At 39.1% G+C, this 27,795-nt stretch overlaps 1 protein-coding gene across 1 annotated transcript; it reads left to right on the top strand.

Moving 5' to 3' along the window:
- The first annotated feature begins 356 nt into the window (after positions 1–356).
- On the top strand, positions 357–13,926 carry LOC111652302 (high affinity choline transporter 1-like). Its single transcript, XM_023402526.2, has 9 exons — positions 357–510; positions 2,741–2,948; positions 4,526–4,639; positions 5,481–5,636; positions 5,740–5,888; positions 6,961–7,104; positions 9,829–9,982; positions 12,251–12,468; positions 12,666–13,926. Exons 2-9 carry the CDS (start codon positions 2,765–2,767, stop codon positions 13,212–13,214), a joined length of 1,668 nt encoding a protein of 555 aa, XP_023258294.1. The 5' UTR covers positions 357–510; positions 2,741–2,764; the 3' UTR covers positions 13,215–13,926.
- Positions 13,927–27,795: the final 13,869 nt, after the last annotated feature.

Raw genomic sequence — 27,795 nt, 5'->3', positions numbered from 1 at the left:
AAAAGATACAAGCTGCAAATCCCACCAAGGAGTGACCCCGGATTTCAAAATAAAAGATCGCATGGGATTTCATTTCCAATATTTCTTTTAACAGAACAATGTGTGTTGAGACATGAAAGGAAAAGAATCTGAAATATAATCTATTTCCTTCAATTTTTTTTTTTTTACATAAGTAGTTCAAACACATACACAGCTGGACGTGCGAAATTACTATGAAGTACTTTTACTGTGTAGTTTTTGAGTAGTCAACAATTTGTCCCTTCCAGAGAACTATAACAACCCTTTTCGCTTGATTTGTAATTTCCAGCATTTCCCCAGAGCTGTCTCAGTGCGACTTTCGTAAATATTTGATAAATCGCGCACTCGAAATACAGGGACGGCTGGGTTGACCACGGAGACACGAATGACCAATGACGGTTTGACCACAGGAGCAGCTGGTTGGCCACGGATGAGGGCTGGCTTGACCACAGTGGAACAGACCGTGGGACAGACTGCAGATGTCAAAGTAAGGTAAGTCAAAGAGACATAACTGTAAATGAATTTACTGTAGAGCCCACTCTGTAAACATTTTTGTTATTGCTCCTAACGGTATGAATGCATTGAATTGTTTGGCTCTTCAAGTCATGAAGTCACTGCTTATTAGACTGGTGTAAATACTTGTTATTTAGCTAACGGTAGCTAGTTGTAAAAGTATTATGTCCGTGTTTCAAACTGTTTGATAACTTGTTGTCATGGTCATTTGTGAATGGGTCATCGTTAGCAGTTTACTAATGTCAGTAGCTCAGATAACTATATTTGGACCACAGCTGTTTCAAAAGCAACACACTTCCAGTGAAATGAGGCAGCAACATCATGAACATGTGGCTCAGCAGCATCCGAATAAGTCAGAAAGTTGTAAACATTTGGTCCTCATAGGGTGGTAATATGAAAAGTCATTTTATGAAATATTTAACAGCTACAGTCTACATGTTGTGGTCAGCTATATTTGGGCATTAAAGAGTGGAAACAATATAATTTTACATGCGCTTACTTTTCTACTTACATTGTAGTAGAAACTGTTTTGTGCTTTAGTGATACTTTTAGTGACCTATGGTGGTGCAGTGTTTTAGCTTTAGCCACAGTGTAGAGGTGCAGTTACCAGTTATTTTCTCCATTAAATAACCTGCATGTTATTTTCTCCTATCAATTAATTTATTGTTTGGACTGTGAAAGATAAGAGACTGGTGGAAATGTCTAAAATACCGAGATATGCAACATAAAGTTCACACAGCAGAAAATGAACCCAGAGAAAAGTTTCTGCTTCAAAAAATTACTTATAAGACTGATAAAAAAAAAAATTCAGTTGAGTAATCACTTAATCTAACAATTAACTTATTGTTTTAAGTCTACCAGTGTTTGATTTTTTTTTCTTTGCAATGCTGTCGGCTTTATTATTTACTGTAAGTGTTGTGCAAGGCTTTTTTTTTTAAACCAGTTTCCACTAACACCAGCTGCAGTATCTTTTATTTATATTTGCTCATCCTTCATGTGGTGATGGGTAAGTGCTGTGGTTTTGGCATACCCACTGCCTTCATTCACTGGCCTTGTTGCACAGACCTGTTAGCTTTAAACTTGACTAATACAAATATTCTCTCAGTATAATCTGTATGACCTTTGCATGTATACATTCAGTGTTGCGACAGCAAAATCAGGAGTAAAATTAAGTGTGAGCAGAGAAATGACCCTCAACTCATGTGAAGTATTTAAAGCATGAGTCATAGTGGTGATATGAGTAGTATAAACAGTAGTAGTGAAAGGGGAAGTTCAGAGGTGAGGGTGATGGGTACAAAGGTAGCTGTGGTAGAATCAATTGAAGTGGTCATTTTTACTGCCAGAGAATAAAGTGGTCGTTTTAGGAACTAATTCAGCTAAAGTAAAGCAGGCTACATGAGCAAAACAAAAGCACAAACATGAAACAGCCATGAGTGATGTTTGTAGCCAGGTCTTTATATGACTGAAAAGATGATTTCTCGTGACCGAGAGATGAAAAAGTGTACAAATCAGACCAACAAGTCAACACTTCAGTTCGACTGGTTTATTTGTGCACAAAGGACAGATCTTGTGCAGGGTACACCAAGACTCTCATTGAATTTTTGGGTTTTGTAACTAATATCTCTTTACCTCTATGTTTCACTTTTATTACTTCCACCCTCCTAAAAGGGGGTGCATAACTAAATCTCTGCTGGATGTAGATAAACCCACAAACAACAATATAACCATAAAACCCAAACGTATAATGGATCCTTTGACATCCTGCTCACCCCAAAGGTCTGCAATTGCCAACATGCAAAAACAAATACAACCTTACAATGACTGCATGCTTCCAAAGGCTGAAATTTATATGAATTGTGTGTTTATTTATTTATTTATTTATTTTTATTTAATCTATTATTTAATCAGACAGTCTCATTGAGATTTCTATTAATTTCATTAATACTAACCAGTGAGAAGTAAATCTTGGTTTTGGACAAGTGAATGTCCCTTTTCCTAGCCAAGCTTAGCAGGTGAAGTTGTTTAGTTGCACTTTAAGTGAGGTTAAATTAATCAATATCAGCAATATTGCGACGTCTGGTGAACTCATGAGTGCTACTAAAACACGGTTTCTGGGTTCCTGATTCAGTTGGCGACCTTTGTGCTTGCACCCTCTTGGTAAATATACAGTGTCAGTATTTGTTATCCATTTAGCCGATCTGTTTGTCAGTGTGCTCCATAGTGGCTGACCACCATGGCTCTGAACATCCCCGGCGTGGTTGCGGTGGTGGTGTTCTACTTGCTTATTCTGGGGACAGGGTTCTGGGCCGCCCGGAAGTCCAGGAAGGCTGAGAGGAACAGCCGTGGAAACAGAACTGAAGTGATTCTCCTTGGAGACAGGAATATCAACTTGCTTGTCGGGATTTTCACCATGAGTGGTCAGTTATTCAGTGGGACTCAGAAACTCATCTTAGCCTAGATGATAATAGATAATATGATTATGAATATGTTTATTTTGTCATATATTATTTTTCCCAGATTAAGTTAATCATGTCATTCTTTTGGGGTAAAAAAAAGTTATTATTTATTTATTAATAAGCCTTTATTTATACTTGGTGGGTTGTTGTGCATACCTGCTCTTTTATAGCATAGTTAAGTGAAATTATAGCTACACAGCAACAAGACACATATTTAAAACAGACATCAGACAGTATGCAATGTGCATGGTCTGCAAAAGAAGTCACAAGCAGGTAGAGAATGGTTAATGACAGTCTTCTTGTTGACATTGCAAGAGATTGATGCACAAACAAAAAGGCAGTTTTTACTCGATCAGCTCTTGCTGTTATGTTTTTATCCTGAGAAAACGTTATTCTCTCAGGACGAACAGTAGTTGTCAATCCGGAATCATTTATTGTTGATTACTGCATCAGAGTGCAGGCAAACTCAAAGAGCAACTGCATTGTGTATTTTATTGAGGATAACATCCAAATCAGTGTTTTTCATTTTAGGAGAAGACCAGCCAGGCTGCAGCTTCACAGATCATTAAAATTTAGTAATCCGGTGGATACTGTTAATTTCATTGGGGTCAAATAATGCATTAGGGGCCAGATTAGCTTTACCAATCTAATTTTGGGATTACATTGTACTAAGTCACGGGCTGTGATTAGAGTGATTCATGATTCAAGACACAGATGCACCAAGCATAATGCATTCAAGATGTTGTGGTGTGTAATTTTAATTGCTGACCGCATTATGTGAAAAGTGGATGATTGATTGCTATAGTAACATTTACTTTATGGCCAGAATGTACATATTGTCCTCCTTTCATTTGAAACACATTAGCTCTTAATTCAACTGCCAGACCAATAAAATTTAACAGCAAGATAGCCACTGTGCCAAATTCAATGTGGGTAACTTGGTTCAATCTTGCGCAACCAGCTGCTGCTAAATATGGACATGTTTTCAAGACTGCATCAGTCAATGCTTTCCTTCCAGTTCGTCTGGAAAAGAAGTGCAGCACATGAAGTATTGCATTCTTAATCAGTAAGCAATAATCAATAACCTCAATTACCAAGACCATGTAGTAGAGCCATATTTATTAAACATATTAGTGACTGGAAAAATATTTTAAAACACCCACAGTTATGGATAGTAAGAGGGGTCTGTCTGTTAATACAACTATGTTTGTCTTAAACAAATAGCCAGTTGTTTAATTCCCAGCTCGAGTGGTAGTGACTCTTACTGCATGTAAACACAGGTGAAACTGCAAAAGCAGATGCAGTCTGCTAAATGATGCACCACACCTTTGTTTTTCTTTTATTTATTCTACTATAGTTTTATGGATCACTGTTTTATCCACATCCATATACCTCAGCAATATCTGGGCTGCAGCATACTCACACTGCAGGAAATTATATTCCAATTGAATTGTTTTATTTGTGTGTGTGTGTGTGTGTGTGTGTGTGTGTGTGTGTGTGTGTGTGTGTGTGTGTGTGTGTGTGTGATTTTTCTGCAGCTACATGGGTCGGAGGTGGTTTTCTCCTGGGTCTAGCTGAGGCAGTGTACACTCCCAAACTGGGCTTGATGTGGGCTCTTATGCCTATACAGTACTCTGTGTCTTTCATAATAGGTAAGACATACTGTTTCTCTGATAAAGACACACATATCAGACATGAACATATTGTTTTTATATGTCTCATTTCATCTGTTTTCCAAATGTGATTCACTTTTTGCCTCTCATAGTGATTTAACTGATTTTATTAAAGAGCTATGTACATTAAGATGTACAACACTGTAGTGTGCACAGTCAGGAATTTGTTTCGGTGAGCATGATGTGCTTAATATTGATAATTTGCAGTGCACAGTCCAAGTTCAGGTTCAGGATACTTTATTTGTACCCGTAGGTAAATTCTGTTTGCAATAAGAGTCATCAGTCCCACGCACACAGTTCAAGTGGTTGGAGTCGTCATTTAAAATCCAGCTATCCGCTGTAACCGTCTGGTGTACAGGGATGCTAGGTCAAGACGTGACTCACCAATCGGCTTACTGGACCATTTAGCAATTTGGAGAGAATTCCTGCTCTTCAAAGACAGATTTCCAAACTATGATGCCAGAGAAAAGGATAAAATCTATTTAATTAAAGCACGGTAGAATAAAATCATCATGGTCTTGTCAATCTGGAAATGCAACAGTTTCCTCAGACACAGCAAGCGCTGATGCCACTTTTTACACACAGATTCACAATTTACCTCAAAGTTCAATAATTATCCCAAAGTATTTGTAGGATTTGTCTGACCTTGATTGGATGTGTTGCCATGTGTGTTGGCTCGCCTTCTGAAATCACTTCGTGCATGCAGCATCAAAAAACTCAATGACATGATGAAAACTGTGTAATGCAAAACTAGAGTTTTTAAAAATGTATTCTGATATCAAATAGAAAGTATTAGTTAATATCTCCCCCACTGCACAAGGTGGTCTTTTCTTTGTCAAGCCAATGAGGGACAAGAAGTATATCACCGTCATGGACCCATTCCAGAGGAAGTACGGCGCAGTGCTGAGTGGTGCTCTGGTACTGCCTTCTCTGCTGGTGGATGTGCTGTGGGTGTCCTGCACTCTGCTTGGTTTAGGTAAACACACCGACATATAAAGTAAAAACACACTTTTTTATTTAGTGGTTGCAATTAAAGCATTTCAATTTGTACATCTGTGTTTGTGGTTTTTGTCTGACAGGAACAACTATGAGTGTGATCCTGGACTTGCCATATAGTTATTCTGTCTGGATCTCATCAGCCGTGGCCATCATCTACACTTTGTCAGGAGGCCTGTATTCAGTGGCCTACACTGACATCATCCAGCTCTCTCTAGTTTTCCTCAGTTTGGTGAGTTACAGCATCTTTCACAGTAGCACACATTCTTTTTAAAGACATACGGTGTCTTTTTTTTTTTTAGTTATTTTTTGGGCATTTTTTGCCTTTAATCTGATAGTTACAGTGAGAGAGAGAGAGACAGGAAAGTCAGGGAGAGAGAGGGGGGATGACATGCAGCAAAGGGCCACGGGTCGGATTCAAACCGGGCCGCTGCGGTTAGGATTTCGTGGTGCGCACTCTACCAGGTGAGCCATCGGGGGGGGCCCAAGACATACAGTGTCTACAGGTATGTACAGCATATTAACATATCGTAGTAGTAGAGGCACAGAAAAAGGCATGAGAAATTTTCTTTCTATTTCAAGTAACAGCGTGAAATCATTGTATTCTGGATAATTGTATAAAATATAAATAATTGTATAAAATTGTATGTATTGTATTTTGTAAGCAATGTCTCAAATGAGCTGTTTTTCTGTCATGTTGTTGTTTCGAAATCACTAGAAGCCCTAACCCTTTCAAATAATCCTGTTTTTTTGTTTGTTGTAGTTGAGCGGCTGTTGCATCAGTCTTAAGACGTTTGCACAACAAATCCAAATTTTCTGAAACAAAATGGAGCCCTGAAGCAGAGTCTCAATTCTGAAAAAGTCAGATGGGAATTCACAAGCTGATCCCGAAGCAGGCGAAATGGTTTGAGATACATTTTGACACGTTAGTAAAACAGTTTCTGGAAACAGATATATCGCAAACAGCAAAAACAATTACACTCATCCTGGAAAGTCTTTAATGCCTAAGGAGCACACCATGTTAACTGCAAAGACCCTGGTCTGATTCCAACTAGAAACCTTTGGTGTGTCTTCATAGCTTGTCTCCACTGTCAGTTAAATCTTTTAAGAAAATGACCTCAATCCATTTAGTCAGTTGGCAGACGCGTACAAACACAAAGAACCTCTCAACGGAGAGGTAAAAAATAAAAGGGGGGGGGGATTTACAAATGTTCAAAGGTCATATGTTCACTTTGACATCTGACAAAATAACCGACTTGTTGCGTTCAGGTCTTCAGTCTCATGATCTCGATATCTGTTTACAGTGGCTGTGTGTCCCCTTCCTTCTGCTCAACCCCATATCCACAAACATTGCCCAGACTGCTTTTAACCACACGTTCCAAGAGCCCTGGGTTGGCACCCTGGAGCAGAATAAAGTCTTGAGGTGGACTGATGACTTCCTGATGCTGGTGAGTTGAATATTCATACTTCTTTGACTTACTGGACCTGAACCTTTGTAGGCAAATATATGTATTTTTCCTGGTTCCATCCATAAGCCAAGAGCACAGGCACTGGACCAACAGACCTAATGTCAGTGCCTTTACATGAATATAACTGAGTTACTATCCGCCTTCTGCACTAATATGATTTCTTCAGTTTCATGTAAATGTGAAGTCTTGTTTCCATAATCAAGGTAGAGAATTAGAAAAATCTGCCGGACTAGATTTCCTGGCAATTCATACACAGAACAGGGTTTTTGATGTTTATTGCGTGTGCATGACAAACACTTCAAACAGGAAAAAAATATTGCTGTGACAGCAGAACAGCACAATGTTAGGAGTCATCTTGACATGTGACAACTAGGGTTTACATCTGCACTGTACCATTAGATACACCCTTAAGAATACCCACTGTACACGCAGTGCTCACTGACTTGTCCCCCGTTCTCGCCAACATCAGCCACCTTCCTTCATCTTCTATCGATACATCCTCCTCGAATTAAAAATAATTGAATTTAAAGTCTGGCTAAAACTGAAACTATCACTAAATAGCACAGAGAAGTCCAAAGAAGTCAGTTTATATAGGTTAACATTTGGACATAATCAGACAGCCATATATGGCTTTTGGTTGTCTATAACTTTTCCCTGATGATCTGTGTCAAGTTCAAAATGTCCCCGTACACACTAAGAAATCAAAGTACAGGAATGGACCTAAAAAGGTACAAAGGCTTTGTCGCTCCAGGTGCACCCTAGCAGGTAGGTGCAGTGAGAGACAGGCAGGAAAGTCAGGGGGAGAGAGAGGGAATGACATGCAGCAAAGGGCCACGGGTCGCACTCACACCCATGGCCCCTGCAAATACCACTAAACAGAATTGATACCTTATGAGGTACAGTTATGAGTTATTGACTAAAATCTATTTTTAAAAAACCGACAAATAGTTTACATCTTATAACAAAATCAACATTTTAGATGGAAACTAATCCATTTTCAGTGCATTTCAATGTATTGTTCTGATGGAACTGATTTATCCTTAAAAAAGGTCCAGCACATGACAAAAAGCAGATCTGGCTTTGTAAGTCTGCCTTATGACCCTACAACATTATTAAAAGCATTATAACAATGTAAAGACCGGCTGAAATCACTAAAATGCACACCCAGCTATGTTGTTAATGAAGCTGATAAAATTATTCCCAGACCAAGAATTGAATGGAAATTGTAGCCTGTTTTATTATAATAAACCCAACTCTCTGACTCGCCGCATCACCTGCCTGTACCTTAATCTTGTTAAAAGTACAATTATGTAACTATTGCTGTCAGCAATGATTTTGTACCTTTAAAATTAAACCAAGCTCCACAGTTATCTCCCTAAGGACCATTTCAGTACTGTACAGGGTACTTTTCTGAAAAATGTACCTTTGGGTACAAAAACGATACTGTTTCTCTGTGTGTCTTTTTTTTTTCCACAAGTCGCCTCAGACCTGTCGCTGCACCAGCACTTGCTGCTGCCATTCCATGTGTTGTTATTGTTTACTGTGCCTGTCTTCTTCTTCTCTTTTTCGTTTGTTGTCAGACTAGAAAACATTTACAGGGTTATAATACTGCCTCATCAGTGCTGGAAGAATCACATCTCCAGTACCTATGACATCTACCTACGATATAGATATGTAGAACAACAAGTACCGACAGTATTTCTCCACATTTACAATATTCACTTAAATACGGTACTTGAATAAATTTACTCAGTTACTTTCCACAACTGAAGTTTTCTGTATAGTTGATGGTGATTGGAGAATAATGGAGCAGCTGGATTAATGGTGTGGTAACGGTGAAGTGAGTGGGTTTGACAGGTTGTGAATAAGCAGGATAAATACAACAGGATTAATACCAGTAACTGGAGGCTGAAGAGGGGCAAGAGGAGGTGAGGTCAGTAGTTGTCGTGACAGCAGTTGTACAGTACATGATATACATGCACATCATGTTGCTTCTTATGACTTCTGTGAGAAGTTGTTCATTTGGAGGTGTGTGCATGGCTTTTTATTTTTATTTCTACGTAAAGCTTGTATAACATTTACATCTACACTGTTGTCAAATACTGTTTTTTTTTTATATTAAAAAATATAAAACGTTACATAATTGTAATGGATATATAAAGTATATAAATATAAAAATTCACCTCTTCACCACTTAACCAATCTACAACAGTGAGTCTCACCCTGCCCCTAAATTACAATGTCATATAAAGGTCACCTCAGTGGTTCAGTGGTTTACTAATGTTACTTCACACAAGTAAGGTCTATGGTCTGAATGTCAGCTCAGAGTCTGTGTGTGAGTTACTCCGCGGTTTCTCTGGTTTCCTTCCACAGTTCTAAGAACACAACTAAGATCAACCCTGTGTTTGACCTTTGACCCTACTAGAGTGTTTTGCTGCCTTTGGCGCGATGCATTCTGTGACAGACTGTAGCTCTTGAATTGGAGTAGGTATAGTGGGAATAAATAAATAAATCGCTGTGAGTAAATATTTCAACTTGTCAGAGCAGTATTAGAAATCTTTAGGACATTGTTTCTTCCTGAACTTCACAGTGTGATGGAGAAATGCTCTCTATCAGTTTATCTTTTACTCTTTCCCCGTCTTCCTCATCTTTCCTCGTCCTCATGTTGCATTTTCCTCCTCTCCCTCTGCTCTTTTCTTCCAGGCTCTTGGCAGTGTTGCGTTTCAGAGCTTCCACCAGAGGACGCTGTCTGCCTCCTCAACACTAACAGCCCAGTTAACCTGCTACGCTGCTGCACTTGTCATCACCATACTGGGAGTCCCCCCCATCTTGGTCGGGGCTGTCGCCGCCTCCACAGGTGGGAATTAGGTTTGAGATGACAGACCTTTAATACAGACACATTATGGTCTGGAGCTATTTGTGTTCTTTGGACAAATTATTGATTGTTAGTCATTTTGCAATATAACAGAGAAAGCAGCACTAGTTTGCTAGTTACCATGGTCGGTGTACATCAGACCATGGCAAAATATAGGAAACCTCCCCGGGTCTAGACACTGGTGGTGGTCCTGGAGATAGAAAGGGGAGAGGTTGGAGATATATGGATGTGAAGAGAGTGATGATGAGCTCAGCCTAACTCGATATGAAGACTGGAGGTGAAAGGGCTGGAGGAGGGTCGCAGCAACCGCTCTGAGATGACAGCCTACAATGGGAGAGAGGAGAACCAATTTTAAAGTATTACTGGGACAACTTGATTGGCAGTATGAGATCGTGGTGCGATATGATTGGTTCCCGAACACCTGAAATCTGGTGATTATGAGGAGAAGAGGGGTGAGAAAGGGAGAATAGAGCTAGTCTTCCTGATTGAACTTGCACTAAGCTTCAATTCTGGGCTTTCTGTGAAAAAGCGGCTTGCTGATCTACTGTAAAGCACTGCTTATTTCTTGAAAGCCCACAGACAGTTTGCTCAGTATTAAACAGAGGCCCCTGTCACACAAGCACTCTCTATAACACTCACTTTGCAATACTTTTGACCTGGAACACATGGAGCCTCATTCTACTTCCTGAATAGTAATCATTTGTAGATTATTGTTTTAGGCAAAACAAATGCTTCTTTGTTCCACTTTTCATACTGGAACAATATAAAACAGATACAACTACTGTCTTACAGTTATTTTCTTTGACTTCAAGTGCTTCCGTTGAGCACAACATTCAGGTATTGAAAACCTGGTCAGTCAAGGGCTGTAGACATGGCTAACAGCAGATGCTGTGTTTGTGGGGCTAGGTGAGGCAGGCTTTTCTGACTGTTTTGATAGTTAGGTTGCTTTTGTACATATACAATAAGTGTAAATATAATTTGAAATGATATATAAACTTTAATGCTCATCTGGAATTGGAAATGAATATAAGCTACACTATAGCTTATATTTTATATAAGATTACTATAATATATGAGATTTTCGTTTTTGATAAATACTATTTGTGTTTATTTCACGTTGTCCTTGCATTTTTTTAATATCTTTTTTATGTTTGTATTTTGATTGTTCTATTGATTATTGAATATGAAATGGGGTTCTAGTAATTTGATGAATTCTTTTGCTTGTTTGTTGCAGCCTGTGACTATTATTTCAGATGTTGTGTAACAAAATACAAGTCAATGTTTTATGTTAACAGTGGAACAAATGTGTTACTTTAAAGGGACTGCACAAAGGGATGAACTCAGCGAAATATCACCCAGCTTTGTAGTTGCTCATTTGGTTCTCTGTCAGTCCTCTCATCAATCCCATTAACAGCCACAATAGGCAGCTGTTTTCAGTGAAAACACTCATTGTGCACTACCTGCCCAGCACCTAAAGTCAGAGAGGTCAGGGAGACAAAATTAGCAACTAGCTGGTGAACACACTGAGGTATTTAGTAACTGAAGAGATAGATGTTTCCCTCAGGAGTTTGGCGGCTAAAAATACAACGCCAAATGAATGGTAATGATGCTGTGTTTCTGCTAGATGTGTAAATAAGCAACTTTTTGCTAACACGTTTGCCATAAAGGTATAATATGTAATTTTCCACATTAAAAAGCCAAAAAACGATTAGACCTATCCCTACACCTTACCTTATATTATCTCAAATGTTTTGAGCAATTTTCAAACCTTAGGAAATACGTAATTTTAATCAATGTAACTGTTTCATTTGATTGCCTGCCAAAGCCGTTATATTCTCTATGTGTCTCCATTTGTCAGCATTGTGGTTGTCTGCCAGAAGTGGTCAATATGGACTTTTTATCCAGTTTTAAGCCACAGTTTTACGATACACTTCTTAGATCTTGGGTCTTTTTTAACAATACATTTTAACCAGATGGAGGATTTTAGTCATCGGATGTCTGGGTCTTAAGTTATCAGAGAAACACAGCTTTTTGTGTACAGCTTGTTCAGTTTAATACAACTTAATTTATGTCATTATAGATGTAAACGTTTTATAATTGTATATATTAAAGTTATAGCGAGTTGGTAAGAGAACTGTCTTTGATAACAAAACCTTTTAATTACAGAATAGAGCCAAGATTTCTGTTGGAGTGCTGTAAGGATATAATATCCTGGTGAGGAAATTGAACTTTGTCATTTCTCTTGTCCAGACTGGAACCTGACGCTGTATGGCTCTCCACCTCCATTCGTACGTGGTGAGCAGAGTCTGGTCCTTCCCCTGACCCTACAATACCTCACTCCATCTTACATCTCAATCATTGGAATCGGAGCTGTGGCTGCTGCTGTCATGTCATCCACAGACTCCAGCCTCTTGTCTGCAACTTCTGTTTTCTCGTCAAACATCTACAAGAACATCTTGCGTAAACAGGTAAGGAGTGCAGATGTTGACGGTGGCAGCTCAGTGGCACAGTGTGTCTCTAGACCTGTGGGCTAGGGCTGGTCTCTCTGTCCTTAATGTTTCCATTCATTGCAAACTAAAAAAGCTAATTAAATAAATCCATTTTGGATCCAACACACATGAATGAATCATGAAGTGTTTCTTTTTGCTCGTCTCCATGTCCCTAGGCTTCAGACTATGAAATACAATGGGTGATTCGGGTCACAGTGGTGGTGGTGGGTGTGGTTGGGACATCCATAACGTTCTTCACAAAGAGCACCCTGGTCCTCTGGATTCTTGGAGCAGATGTTTCCTACACCCTTATATTCCCCCACCTGGTCTGTGTGCTCTTCATTGAAATGACAAATGGGTACGGTGCCATGATGGGTTATGTCATAGGGCTGACTGTAAGGATTTTGTTGGGAGAGAACACTATAGGTCTTCCTGTTGTTCTTCAACTTCCTGGTTGCACGTTGGAAGATGGCATCTATGTCCAAAAGTACCCGATCAGAACAGTTTCCATGCTCTGCACCCTTGTGACCATCATAGTGTTTTCCATGCTGGGTTTGTTCCTGTTCAATCGTGGCCTGCTTCCTGAAAGGTGGGACATTTTCAAAGTAAAACCCTCCATTACTGTGTCACCAGCAGATACTATCACACAGACTCTCAAAGAAGCTGTTGCAAGTGATGCAGAGTGTGATGAAAACATACGTGGACTTGCCTTACAGCCAATGTAGCAGACTGGATCATAACCTATTGTATTTCCTTTTGTTAAGTTGCTGACCCACATTTTATAATGATTTTAATAACTGTATAAAAAAGTTGCTTTCACTAAGCAGCTTTCCTATTAGCAGAAAACTTCTAATGGGCGATGAGGGAGTTTACACACCTAAAAGCTTTGTGTTTCATCATAAATATACTGCATATTGTAAATATTTGTTTTTTGTATTCAAGATACACGAAAAAGTGATGATCTCAAAAAACAGGAGATTACACAAAATACAAAAGGTATCATAGTTTCATAGGGTTAATAGGTGATCAAAGCCATAAATGGATGCATAATATAGTCACACATATCACACAAAACAGAGTATTTCCCCCTCTTCCCCTACTGACATCCACCCATGCAAGTAGTTGTGTTTTGTTTGCTGATATTATGTTGCAACCCAAATACACTGGAGAAAAATTGTATTTCATCTGTGAAATGAAATGAAATTTGAATTACTCGGTTTAAGTAAGACATTTTTTTGGGGGGGATTTGGGTGAAGTAACACTTTTAACTCTAGTTTTTGTTTTTGTTTAGCTGGCCTATTTAATTCAGTGTTTCTTTTACTCTGTTTCCACCTGAATGATATGACTGACATGTCATCCTTTCCTCAGAATAACTTGCTTTTGAAAGGTAAAGATGTGGAAGGCTATAAATAAAGGACATTCAGATGTTGTACAGTGGCTCTGTCTCTCTCCCTTTCTCTTTCTTTTCAGTAAGGCTGGGGTTATGCTTGATACAAAGAAATTTGTACAAAGTGTCATCCAACCATGTATTAGGCAAAAGTTGAAATGAGATTATCTGTCAAATGTGGACAATGATGTACTTTTATAGTCTCTCCTCTGAGGCATACATGGTGTCACGCTCGTATACATTGTACATATACAAAAAGTGATGGAAGTAGTAGGAAGGATGAACACAGAGAGCTTAAAAGAGAAGCTGATATCCTGCCTACTCTCTTACTTTCTCACTCACCAAGTGACGTGGGTGTTCATGTTGGATTGTCTCGTTTGGAGAGTTACAAAAATTGTAATTAACAGCACAAACAGGTTGCAGATACTGTCACACAATCTGTCAAAGGCTTTGTTCCAGCTCACTACACAGACCTGATTTTCCATCCAACCACTCAATGCAGCTTTAAAAGCGTAAGCATCTGATGTTATGTGCTTAAGAATCCAGTGTGTTTAGATATTTCTTGAATAAAGATCCTGCACATGTGTAGGATTGTTTGGCCTTGGTGGAGGCATGCATTCAACTGAGTGCCATTAGGTTGTTTGTTTGTTACCATAACCAGTACTCTATATATATATATATACCTATTAAGTCCAACATTAGGAGCTGGAATCAATTTTTGGCAAGTAAAAAGCTGCATTGTATGTGTTGCATTGGCCCTTTACAGAGTTTTGAACTAGTGAAAAGTACCGGTTATGGTATAATCTTCAAATCATAATTGTGGTGAGTGATTTGAAGTAATTTTGGGGCAGAAAACCCTTTCAGTCCCAAATGTCTTTATTGCAGTCAGACATACCTCATGTTAATTACAGTTTATTTAACAAGGATTTCAGACATAACAAACACACAAACATAAAAATAACATTATTGACTGTAATCACGTTAATATCATGCCTGATACACTATAAACAGCAAACACGTTTATGGCCGCAAATTGTGTTGAAATAAACGTTATCGTCCCACACATACATAACATCACTATTAGCTCGGACATAGAGTTAGTGTATTTGTTCGTAATGGCTGTTTGATCCAGATGAAATCAGCTGTAGAGGCATAGAAACTGCACTTTTCAGCTTTAACAGGCTGCACGCGCTCCCGCGGACAGAAATCACTTTTTGGCTGGCAGTTGTTGTGTAACCGCCAAACTTGTTTTGGTCTGAGATGCTGTTTGTCTCTTGTGGCACATTTAGTTGCACTGACGATGGTTTACAAAACCTTTAATTATTAATTAAACAAACCATCACTCGTCAGTGAACTCCCTTCTTGGTAGAGGTCAGAGAGCTATTTAGGCATAAGTATTTAGTTATCATGATTTAGGATTCTGTTCACACTGGTGTAGATTAATAAAAAAAAATTATTCATTATATTAAACAATTAAACAATATTAGACTATATACATCTGTAGGGGTTAAATTCATATAATCATATCACACTTGCATTTTCTAAATCTCCCAGTGAACCTGATAGCATATGGGTCTTGATAAATAATTCTCTAGACAACAAAGTGTAAGATATGAGGAGATTTTTACACCAAACCAATGTTAACAACGAGTTTTATACGTAACTAGTATCAATCAATGGTCATACGTCATCAGAAGCATACGTCATCAAATGCATCCAGCGCCTATAGGCACAAACAGCCTCATCTGACATTCAGGAATCGTCTTTCTTCATGGTAAGTTTTCTTCAGTCTTCATGTTCATTTGTGAGTTGGCTAACATCTTTTGTGTATTTACTAAGCTATGTTGCCCAGGTGAACTAGACATATTCTCGCTCGTCCCTCAGCTAGCTATTTCAATTTGAGACACAAAAATTAGCATTAGCATGAAAAACAAATTGATAACTGATGAAGTTGCTGCGCGGTAATACACTGACAGCACACAGACAGACACAACAGAACAGCGCAGACCAGATGGGGTAATGTGAGAAATATCCACAAATCTGTGATGGTAATTTAGTCCCATGCTGCTCCTCTCACGCCGTGCGCACGCAGACAGGTATGGGACGGAGTTACTATGGTTACGAGCACTCTGCGTCTCTGTCGCTCAGAAACGTTCATTTAGATGCCAGTAACAGGTTTTTAGGTTAGTATGCATTTGAATTTAAAATCTATTGATATAATTCTACATTTTTGGTTAAAATAATTGAAGACAGAGGAAGCCTCAAATCCACTCAGTCATGAAGAAATAGACTTATGATTATGTTAAATCGACTTTCTGTGCACACAGGACAAAGTATAAACATCCGAGCACAGGTTGTGTGCATTACAATAGTCCTTGATCTGAGATAATGTAGGTTAAATTATCTGCTGTTGAAGTCATGATTATTCCTTCCTGCAAACCATTACAAGTACAGCAACTAGTGGAGCTATGAGAGCAGCTACCACTGGAGCCTGTGAGTAAAATAAACAGGTGGCATTAGGTAGTTGTTGTGAAGCCATTTCATTCATCCAGATTGTTTGCACATTAATTGTTGCAGTTGTAAGACTTTGAAGATGACCTTGTGAGTATTGAGAACAGCAACCCTCTGGTTTAACATTGTTTAACCAGGTTGAATTATCCAAATGTGTTGTAATTTAATTTTTTATCAATTGTTTGTCGTTGTTTGACCTTGACCTTGGTCTAGTAGCCTGTGACCAACCATTTTAGATACAGCACATGATGTTTTTATAATATAATTTCAAATATGAAATAGCCATTCTTCTAATAATCACTTCCTGTCCTGTTCCACCAGTTATAAACTGTTCTTGATGCATTCTTGGTTTTCATAGCACCTCAGTCTAACTAATCTAGACTAGTGCAGGGGGCTGTGTCTTGACTTAATTCAAAGAGGTTAGGGGGTGTAAAAATTAGAATATCTTTTTCTGGGGTGGGACCCCCAGACTCCCCACCAATTATATATCTTCCCAGATTCCCCTATTTTGATTATTGTTATTACTATATGGTAATAATAATAGAAATAGTGGAGAAGGCGATTCCCTCCTGTGTGCTGTACAGATACTCCTCTTGGAGTTATGTAATAATTTTGTATTCCCAGTGAGCTAAATTTGCACCACCATTAGTGTAACATAAGCCTTGAAGGGCAGAAAGTTTTCAGCGGGCCTTAAACAGGATCAGTTCATTCAACAAAACAACCCAGGATGTAGATTATTACTCTTCACCTGTAGTGCTAATCAATATTTTATCTAAGCTACAAAGAGAAAGTAACATTTAATTTCATGTCTAGAGTTAACCTTTGGTCAGCATGAGGTTGTCACCGTATGCTCCTGACACAGATGGATGGGGTTGTATAGTGCCTAAAAAGGCAGCTGAGCTAAAATATGGGTCAATCTATTTTAGAACAGGAAGACTTTATAGACGTGCATCGTAAATTTAGAAAAGAATCCCTGACACACATGTCTCTTTGTGATGAGTTGTGATGGTGTCGTGAAGATCCCAGGACCAACCATGTTACCATCACTGTGGCCCTGGGTTCTCAAGTGTTCAGTGACTGACCCTTAGATGGGGGCATACTGTATTTAAAGCCACTAAAGACAGCTGTTATACATTTGAGATATAGGTTAAGATATAATCTATTGCTTTCCATTGTAACACACCTGCGCAGAAACAACCTTTGACCCAGTTAGTGTTATGTCGTAGCCAAAGTCAGAAAAGCAATTTAACCTAAAGACAATGTAATCCATCTACTTTGTCACTTACCTACTCTATGTTCATTGAAATCTATTAAGATCAGGCAGTTACAGATATATGATTTAGTTTTTGGGGGTTTTCTTGTGTATAAACAAGAGTAATAATCGACATCCTTGCTAAAAGCTCTGTGTGGTACAGCATCTTTCTGACAAGCTCACAATGACAATGCTAACACGCAATGGTTTTAACTTTTAGGCTACAATGGTTCCATGAAATGCTAACATCAGCATGCTAACATGGTCACAACAACATGTTGGTGCTGATATAATTTTCACCATAATGCTGCTACTGAATTTAATGGCAATCAATCCAACAGTTGTTGAGATATTTCAGTCAGGACCAAAGTGGTGAATTGACTGTAAGACTCACATTGCAAACAAAGCTGCATCTGTTGTATCATTTTTTATATATAGGCCTACTGTTGTTTCCGGTTTAGGAACAGTGTAATATGATCAAATGAAATGAAAATGAAATAATAAACTATCCAGGTCCTGAGAAATAGACAGTGGGATCAAACAGTTGTATCAAAGATAACCTCTAGACACCTCACAGCTAGAACTAAATTAATACACCACAAAATGTGATCTGGTTATTATGTTTCACTCCATGAGCAATGATAATGAAGTGTCCCACTTCTTTTCTTCACTTTGTGTTTACCAGGTCATGATTAGTTTTTCTTTGTTCATTAACTCTCTAGCTGCTAGTCTGACCGGTTTGACTCATGTTTTTATCAGCTGCTGAGCTCGCCGACTATCTCTTAGTCAGTTTGTTCTCCCTGTGTTCTTCCACAGATATTCATGCTGCATGCCACCCTCATTCATCAGTCAGACCCAATCCCATTGCCTGAATGTCTGTCTGTCTGTTTCCTATCCCATCGTCTTTGGCTAAACCACTTCCTTGTCAGGACCAGTACCTATCTAACTTTTGCCTTTTTTTTTTTTTGGATCCAATTTCTCTGGATTTTTGCTGTCCCTTATCCCAAACAACAAAAACAGGATTCACTGTTTTTGTTGTTTGGGATAAGGGGCAGCTTCAGGGGACAGGGACTATTTCAATGTCAGACCATGTTCTTGTTCCTCAGCCCTGGTAATGGGCGTCAGTCTGACTCAGCACCAGTCATCTCCCCACCCCTCTCTTTGCTCCAGTCAGTCTCTCTTTATTCTTGGCCCGGGCTGTGGCTCTGTATCGCACAACATGTTGCCAACATTCTGTCTGTCTTTCCGTTTTACAGTGTGTGTTTGCCTCATCTAACCTGACTGCCTGTTGACAGCTGCTGAAAGACATTGTCCTTGTAAACTGCCTTTTAACTCTCTTCTGTGTACCAGTGTACTCAGTGGAGTCCAACTTCCTATGCGAGCTACGTGGTTCATGATGAGTTAAATGAGTTGTTGTACTCTGTATCCCATCTTGGACTTAGGCCGATCCTTTCGTCTTGAATAATTGAATTGGTGCAAAGTGTCTCATTACATGTTCTGTCTACTAGGGGCTGGTTCTCTTTTCTAGAAACAACCACCATTTAAATATGATTCAAGTCATGAAATTAAATGTAAGCCATGACATTGACTGACTAAAATATAAAGCACCAGAAATGTTGCAGGTCTGTTTAGGCAGACAAACATTTAAGTTGAAAGCTCAGCCATTGTCTTGCCTCAAAAAGATAGGATAGTGACTGAATTATCAAATCATATTTACCAAACAGTCTGTTAGGCGAAGTGATAACTGCTGCCAAGAAAAGGTTAAACCCTCTTTTAGCCAAATTGCACACTACCTTTTCATTTATTCACAATAGAGATGAAGAGCAGATTAGACTAAATACTAGTGTGTTTTGGTGATGGTATTTCATATAATTACTGTTTTTTGTGTAAAAACCCGCATTAAATAGAATTTTGCTATAATTTCTATGAGATCTTGCCACATTGCATGTTTAAACATGCCACAGTTTGTCTTTGCATGGCATTTAAGTAAGTGGTTCCTCTTTATCACTACTCTGTGTGTGAAAGGAGTTTATACTGATCAGTTTCCACACCACACAGTCACTGCAGACAGACTATTTTGCATCACTGCTAGCGTATGAATAGTCTTACGGTATACAGTTGCCCACATCACCTTGCAGTTTGAAGACACAGGAAATCTCTTTAATCAGTGATTTGTGATCTAAAATCTGCTCCCACAGTAACTATTACTGTTTCTTCCTTTGTTTCACATCCTATTTATCGCTGAACATCTGCTTTCTTACATATTACTTGTAGAAAAAACTTGACTGCAATTTGTAGGTTTGATTTTATGTTGCCCTCCCTGAGTGTTACATGGTGTCACTCTAAGACAGGTCATCAATTATGGCTATGTCTGTCATCCTCTTTCTGCAAGTCAGATCTTAAAGATTTTGCAAGTTACTATAGGCTTTCATAATGCAAAACCCAATCATTTGTGATGTAAGAGAGGAAATACACTGCACACATAGCACACACACTCACTCACCAGTGACGTCATGGAAAAACACTCCACTGTGAGTGTGTGAGCTCTCGTGGCACAACAGAGTGAGCCAGCTGGTTCTGTGTATTCACGACTGACAGAGATGCTGCTGCTGCCATTATAAAGTAATGTTAACCTTTGTGTCACATGCTTAAAATCTAAATAGGGTGAAAATATGTAATTGTTACGTTTAAGGCCGTACTGTACACTGCTTTCCTTCACATATTTGGCTTTCAGCCACTGAAGGAGTCATCTGTCAAGCATCATGAGCTGAGAAGTGAAATATTTCATTCACTATTCTCATTCTCAAAAACATGCATGAAAAACAACAGTGAAAAAAAGTACACAAAAATTACAATCTAAACATTGTACTTAAATCAAAATCTAGATTTCGACGCCTTGTTGTCTCACCTCAAGGCCAAACATGTGTTTCTCTTTAGCTTTTGTGCAATGTGGGCACAAAACGCTTCATGATCCACAGAAGACCGAATGTTTTTTGGAGCTTCCTCCCTCTCCTCATCAAAAAGAAAAACATTTAATGAAACAACAACAACAACTGTTCTGGCACAGTGTGTCCGCAGGCTTCAAATACCATATGTGTCAATCAAAGAGAAACAGTAGCAAAGGAGTGTGTGTGTGTGTATGTGTGTGGTTCAGGTATTACTCATCATTTATACAAGTGAAGACCTGTCTTTGTTGGTTAGGATAAGTGCCAGGGTTAGGCAGGTTGTAGTTATGGTTAAGATGTGTGTGTGTGTTTGTGTGTGTGTGTACATGTCTTCTTTGTGTATGTGAATACAGAGAAGACCATAGGCAAGTATTTATTTCACATTCTGCCTTTGTTGGTTGGCGCTGAGTGAGGAGCTGTTACTGCTGCAGCTATGTACTCTGTATTTGATAGTTATTTATACCCATAAACTTCATTAATTGAAGAGCCAGTTCCCACAATTGCAGTACATGGCGGTCCAGATCAAGCATCGTGTTCCAGCACCAATGATCATCATGTCCAATTCCAAATCGATGTTTCAGAACCTAGACAGAACATACCAATATTTGACATTGCTTAGATGACAAACATCACATTGGGCAGTAACTGAGCTGAAACACTGGTTTTACATAGTTAGGGAGTGGCACTGAACTTTGAAGGTAAAATGAATCGCTTAATTTATGACTGACATGTGGTCGCACATCAGTAGAAATCAAAGCTCAAAGGATTATACATCATTTACCACATTAGAGGAAAATTATTAGAGAAATTATTTAACTTGATCGTGTCATTTTCAAGGTATCACCATCAGACTGGAAAATGATAACAGCAGTATAAAATCAATAAATTCACAATAAACCTGTCTACACATAATCATCAGCAGTTGCTTTGCACCAATTTTATTATCCTGTGGAGAGAGAGACACGAGGCTGGCCCTTGCAGCAACTAACTTGCGTGTTATGCACAGCTTGGATTTAACACCTGGCTGCTGCGTTCTGCGTCCAAACTTGATCTTGAACTTTAACATGGTTGCTGACCTTTTCAAAGCACAACCAATCAGAGCACAGCTGATCAAGAAGCTGGGAAACAGAGAAAGCATCTCTGATGTAAATTATTAGGATTAGGAATAAGGGTATGTTTGACTTTTTTTGTTTGGCGTTAAATGGTTTTGCTCGTGAATTACACTGTATGATGACATGTCGGCATTGAGTTGAGCTCTTGGCATTGATACTGCAATCCAGTGGCAGGAGCAGCTCAGATGGCTTATCTGGCCACAGTGTTCATCATTCATTCAATCTAGTGATATGGTATACTTAAGGTTCTGGTCCAGGAAAACTCCAGGACTCCATTTTCAAGATTTGTCTATCTTTATGCTTTGTTTTCAAAAAAGATGTTGGAAATAGGTCAACTGGTTTCCTGTTTATACCACCGTTTTGTTCAGACAGTTATCAATGGTGTTGATGTTTGGCCTACATTGCCCTGTTGTCTGGTTACCATTAGCTGCTATGCCGCAGCCTTGTGTAGCAAATTACATATAATTACATTGCCTGCTAGTGTTCCCGTTGGTACTGGTTGTTCCTCTTTCTTTATCTTTGAGGAAAACTTTAAGACTGCTCTCTGCACAGTCCAACAAAAACCACTTCTCCGTCATTAATTGTTGGGCAGCTTATCGCACATAGCACCCATCAGTTCTGCCTGCCAGAGCACCCATCGACAGACATACAGACAAAGAGTCACAGACAGAGCCAGCTCTGTCTTGTGTCGTGCGCCGCTGCAGAGTTTCTGTGAAGGAAGCTGCAAGCTAGCTGCAGCAGAGGAAAGAAATTAGCCACATTCTCCCAGCCCTTCCTCCACTGTCCATATTGACAAGGAAGAGAACATTAGTAAGTATTATTGACTGAGGGTGACCCAGACAGCATAATGTCATGGATGACTTGTTTTGTGTTGCTGATAAGTCTATTCTTCTGCAATGATTTGATATGAATACTAGGAAAGTGTGGCCAGTTGTTCAGGTTCTTGGGTCAGCTATGAATCTCTCAAGGTCAGAGAGAACACTGATAGTTGATGTACGTCAGACACAAACAGACACCTCACCACTGCAGGGACAACAGGAATAGTGTGGACAGTTTATACAGTCACATAATAAACACAGTGAGTTTTGTTATTTGCTTTTTTATTGCTAGGTTGTGGAAAATATAGGTTGAAACTACGATGTCAAGCTTTAACCAGGATTAAACACTTCTGCCTTTAGACATGATCAGACGACATGTCGTACAACCTAGTTCATTTCAAGCCTACTGGACCCTTTTTCATGCCGCTGTGCTTGCAAATGTTTTCAAATTGTCCGCCCATCTTGTGAATGCCTTTTCTCAGGAAATCCTTCAAGGATTTCTTCAAATTTGGAACAAACGGGGACTGAATATTAAGTTTGTGTTCGTTGCCTGTCACATGGAGCTGGCGCACTTAAGCAAGGATTGGTTGTAATGTATCACCCACACCTTGTTATAAATACTTGAAGTCAGTCAAACCTTTAAAGGAAGAGCGCACTCCTCTGTGCCAAAAACCTCTTATAAAAATTATGTGCTTATTGTAGACGAGACCCATTAATTAAATAAACTGAATAAAAATCCTTTGATGAAAATCCTTGAGTGAGGCAGAGCAGAGGAGGATGACACATGCTGATAAACAGCTTGTCTGTCCTGATTAGCTCAGCTCTCTGATTGTAGTGTGCTGTGTTATGACAAAATGTTCCTGGATTGTTTTTATCTCTCCTGGTAACAGATTATGAACTTATGAACTCATTTGTGTTTTGTCTCTTACTTTTTCGGAAGTCTTTTCCTTTCACTGGAAGAAGCAGTCCCTCTGCACTCTGCCTCCCCACCATGTAACACATAACAATGTATATACACTCTTACACCCTTTATGTCCCTTGTATATTTTAGCAGTTTTACTCTTTGGTCTGGTTTCACTCCGATCATGCCAGCCACCTTCCTCTTTCTCATTGCATGGAGCTATACGTTTTTACAACTGCGGTGTGCTTTGCCTCTTGTTTACACAACTTCATTTCACAACTTTTGCCTTTCAGTCTGTGTCTCCTGAGAGAAGTTTCCCTTTAGGTTTTAAAGAACTATTTAGGTAAAAACAAGGGTTAACGTAAAGCAGAAATATCTACTGGTACACTATTTAGTTTGACAGCAGACTGGGCATGGAGGAAATGAGATTGTGATTGCTGACAGCATAAACTTGAAAGTTATGACACGAAGATCTGACTCAGCAGCATCCTGTTATCATATCCATATATGGTAACAGAGCTAGCAGGTGTCAAACCAAAGGGAAAGCATAACGTAAAGAATGAGCAGAGCCACTAACAGGCTGAGTAGAGTTGAAAGATGTGAAATCGACCCCCATATACCCTGATTTTCCATTAGCAACTTCATCTGGCCAAAATTTAAGTTTATCCAGTTCTGTGGTTTATGGCTACCACCATACTGTACCTGCAGAACTAAAAAACATTCCCGTCAGCCTCAGCTGTATACAGCATTTAGTCCCAGTGGGCAAACGCTGGGATAATCATGGTGAGGTTTGCATTCAGCTCAAAGCATCGCTTTGCCCAAGTACAGCCTCACAGAAACAATATCATGGCTACTACACTGTTGCTTTTGGTTAGTGTAATTAGCTTGTCTGTTGTGTATTGTCTTTGGTCTTTGTGTTGTGATGTACTTACTAAAAAATGTGCTGAAAACTAAGTTTGATTTTTCATTCTCTTTCATGTCTCTCGGTTTGATTACATCTGTCCCCAAACTTTTACCAATAAACTGTTAGTTTGATATCAGTATACATTTATTCTAATGAGTTAAAGTATATATAAATGTATATTATGCTCAGTTTTCCCCCTTTAATTGCCCTAACAAAGATGCCCCCAGTGCTAGTTCTGCCAAGTACATCATTTCTGCTTCTCTAGTACCAAACATCACTGTTGCGTTGCCAGAACTCATGATGGCACTCATTGTGTCTTTGTTGTGGTTTCAAGTTCTACTACCACGGAGATGAAATGTTGAATGACATGTTAGAATGAACAAACATTAGATGACCGTGCTTGGTGCCATGTTATTGGGAAAACACAGAGATGGCCATGTTACACTATACCTGCAGATTATTTCACATTGTTACTTTGATGGCCTAGACCAGTTGAACGCTCCAAGATGCACAGTTGTCTCGATTTTGTCTGAGGGTGGTCTAACTGTGTCAGATGTTGAAAACCCCTGCCTTATGTCAAACATGGCCTTTAGCCTGATGGCAAATACATGGACCAGAGAACCTTCCTGCCACCGCCACTCTCCCATAAAGCTGACACCCAGCCAACTGTGTGCCCAGTCCTTCCACTCTCAGCCTGTGAAGCTTGAAACATCTTCAGAGTTGTCAAAGGTCTGTCATTGGTGATCCTCCTCACCAGCCTCTTCCTTGCACGCTCAATCAGTTGTTGAGGACAACATGTTCTAGGCAGGTTTACCGCTGTGCCATCCTCTTTCCAATTCGTAATGACTGATTCAACGAGGCTCCAGGGGATGTTCACATACTCTGACATGTTCTTGTATCCATGCCCTGACTTGTACTCTTCTATCACCTGTTCATCAAGCTGCTCGGGGTGGTCCTTTGTCTACACGGTGGACGTTTTTTTCACAAAATGGACTGACTGACACAATGAGCCCCTTTGACTGCACATTTATGATGTCCATTTAACAGATTATGTGTCTTAAAACCAATGATTTAAGTGTGCCCTATTAAAGAGGGTGTAATATGTATTTTGTATTTTATATTAATAATTAATCTAGATCTTTAACTTTGTGTCTGTGTTGACACATGCATTAGGCAATAACCTTCTACCACATAACATTTCATAATGTTCTTGTTGTTGACTGGTGGCCCACAGTTGGAAAGTGATGTTGGGGAAACAAGATCATTAGTGTGTGAAGGAGCTTTTGCTGTTTAGAGAAAAAAACTCTCACCCCCACAGGGTGAGTGCAGTGTTCAAAATACTCAAAAGACCAGTGAATGTCCACACCAAAGAATTTAGTTCAAATTGTTTAGTGAATCTTTTCAGCAAGCAATGAACAATTACAGAATTCTGGATCAGATGTGCCTTTTCCTAACCAATAACAAGTGTTGGTCAGTCCACAGTCTGACAACCTAACTTTCCCTGATCCAGTGTATTTATACAAGTACAAACAAAGAAATGTGCACGGGCGTTTTGTCGTCTTCTGATTGGCTCTGCTGGCTTCCTCCTTCCCATCTGACTCCGATCTCAAGTGTAACCTAAAGCTCAGCACGCTCAAAGGAAGACAGTTATTATATACATATAAATTACCAATTATCTACCTCTGTTACCTCCGGCTGCCCCCCTACACATGCCCATAGGGTGATCTTTATCAGTGGTTGGAAATAGTTTCCCTGAGGCAGATGTTTAAACAACCACTCACCCTTAGCACCTAAATATCCACTAGCATAAGTCATTGAACAGTTTTAACTTTAATAGCCTGAAATACTACAACATGTGCCAGTGTCATTTGATCATCAGTCTAACACCTATACTGTTATAGTGTTCAGCCTTGAGACCAACAGAAACACAGACAAAAACAACTACAAAGAACACTGTGACTAACATTATAAAGTAAGAATAACCCCTGAAGGAAGACAATGGCAGCGTTTTAGTCTTGATCATCAGAAAGTAAAATAAATTGTTTGTATCAGTTTACATACCTGATCCATAGTCGTCTGTGTCCCATTGGCCGCACTGTTTAGCAACATTTCATTTGACTCTCAGGCTTCAATTCATCACTGAAACTGCTGTTTAGTTTTATAGCAGGTTTGTGTGTTTTGTATTTACTCATGTTTTGATACTGAGACCATAAACTTAAAAGTTGGATTTTGCATATCCATCAACAAATGAAATAACTATTTTTTGTATGTTTATGCACATTGAGGCCTCTTGTGTGTCAGCAACAAGAACAGCACAATGACACCTCAGACAGGGTGGTGCACACATGAAGGCTCTTTAACCATAGCACACACTTTTTTTGTATGTTTATAGTAATGCTGCTGTTTTAGTCCAGGAGCTTTGCCCACAGCTAATTAAAACCACAGAGCAGCAACCCAACACTGAGAAGAGCACAGAGGACAATCACAACCTCCAATCCTTTAAGAAGGTTTCTGTTTCACTTCTCATCGACCTACACTGGCTACTATCTATGCTACTATCAATGCTACTATCAATGCTTCCTACACAGTGACTTCTTGGTCTGCACCCATCTATTTGAACTCTGCATCATACACCCTTATGCTCCTTTTCGGTCACACAAGGCCATCTCAGTCCAGTATGTTCTGGTCTGTGGCTCTCTGATGGTGCAACAAGCTAACAAATGTTACCAGAGCAGGCTTGCCCCTTTCTATCTTCAAGAATCTCTCAAAGACTTATCTCTTCCGACAGCACCTCCTCTCTTAACACCTCAACATGCCGAACTAGCACTTACCATGTCCTTTGGTGCACTTGCACCTATTAAACAGATCAAGTAATTATTACTCATGCCGTCTCCTACAGCACTAAAGCTTTAGTGTTTATTTGTTGATGGTGGGGATATAGTGTGTGATGTCCTTGACATATAGGACATATAAAGATGCATGTGTTTGTCACCAGGGGGTCATATTACAGAAACTTCCTATGTTAAGTCTTTGGATAAGAAGAGTATAAGATATTTGGTATTAAAGGAGCAAATCCTTCCTAACTTTAGGAATCCCAGCTTATCTTACTTCATTCTATTTTACCTCAGGTTAGGAAATCCTGAATACCCAATCCAACATCAGCTGTAGAAAAATCCAAAGATGTTCTTTTTGGGAAATTTAAGTATTTAGTATCTGCAATATAGCCCCAGAACTCTAACTGCTCTAGATTGATCTTTGTGTATTATTTAATATATTTTTTAATGCTGTGGATCATACATTTTTATCATAGTAAATAAATACTACCAAACAGTAAATACTATTTACTTTGTGAATGTTCAATTAATGCTTAAAAGAATAATAATAACTCGTAAAAATTCAAACGTTACCTAACCCTACTTCAAATACAGTATAGTATAATAGCTGCGTTCATGTTGGAGTGGCTATGTTAAGGGCCT

Source organism: Seriola lalandi, unplaced genomic scaffold (assembly GCF_002814215.2).
Source record: "Seriola lalandi dorsalis isolate HSWRI2012SDOR001 ecotype SW California unplaced genomic scaffold, Sedor1 jcf7180002053942, whole genome shotgun sequence".
NCBI classification, from domain to species: domain Eukaryota; kingdom Metazoa; phylum Chordata; class Actinopteri; order Carangiformes; family Carangidae; genus Seriola; species Seriola lalandi.
This window is presented reverse-complemented; position numbering and strand designations above follow the sequence as displayed.

Bases quoted from the DNA above. Each gene is read 5' to 3' on its own strand.
- LOC111652302 (XM_023402526.2), top strand. From the start codon at position 2,765: ATGGCTCTGAACATCCCCGGCGTGGTTGCGGTGGTGGTGTTCTACTTG. The intron at 4,640-5,480 runs GTAAGACATACT...CCACTGCACAAG, and splicing joins CTCTGTGTCTTTCATAATAG to GTGGTCTTTTCTTTGTCAAG. The intron at 7,105-9,828 runs GTGAGTTGAATA...CTTTTCTTCCAG, and splicing joins CTGATGACTTCCTGATGCTG to GCTCTTGGCAGTGTTGCGTT.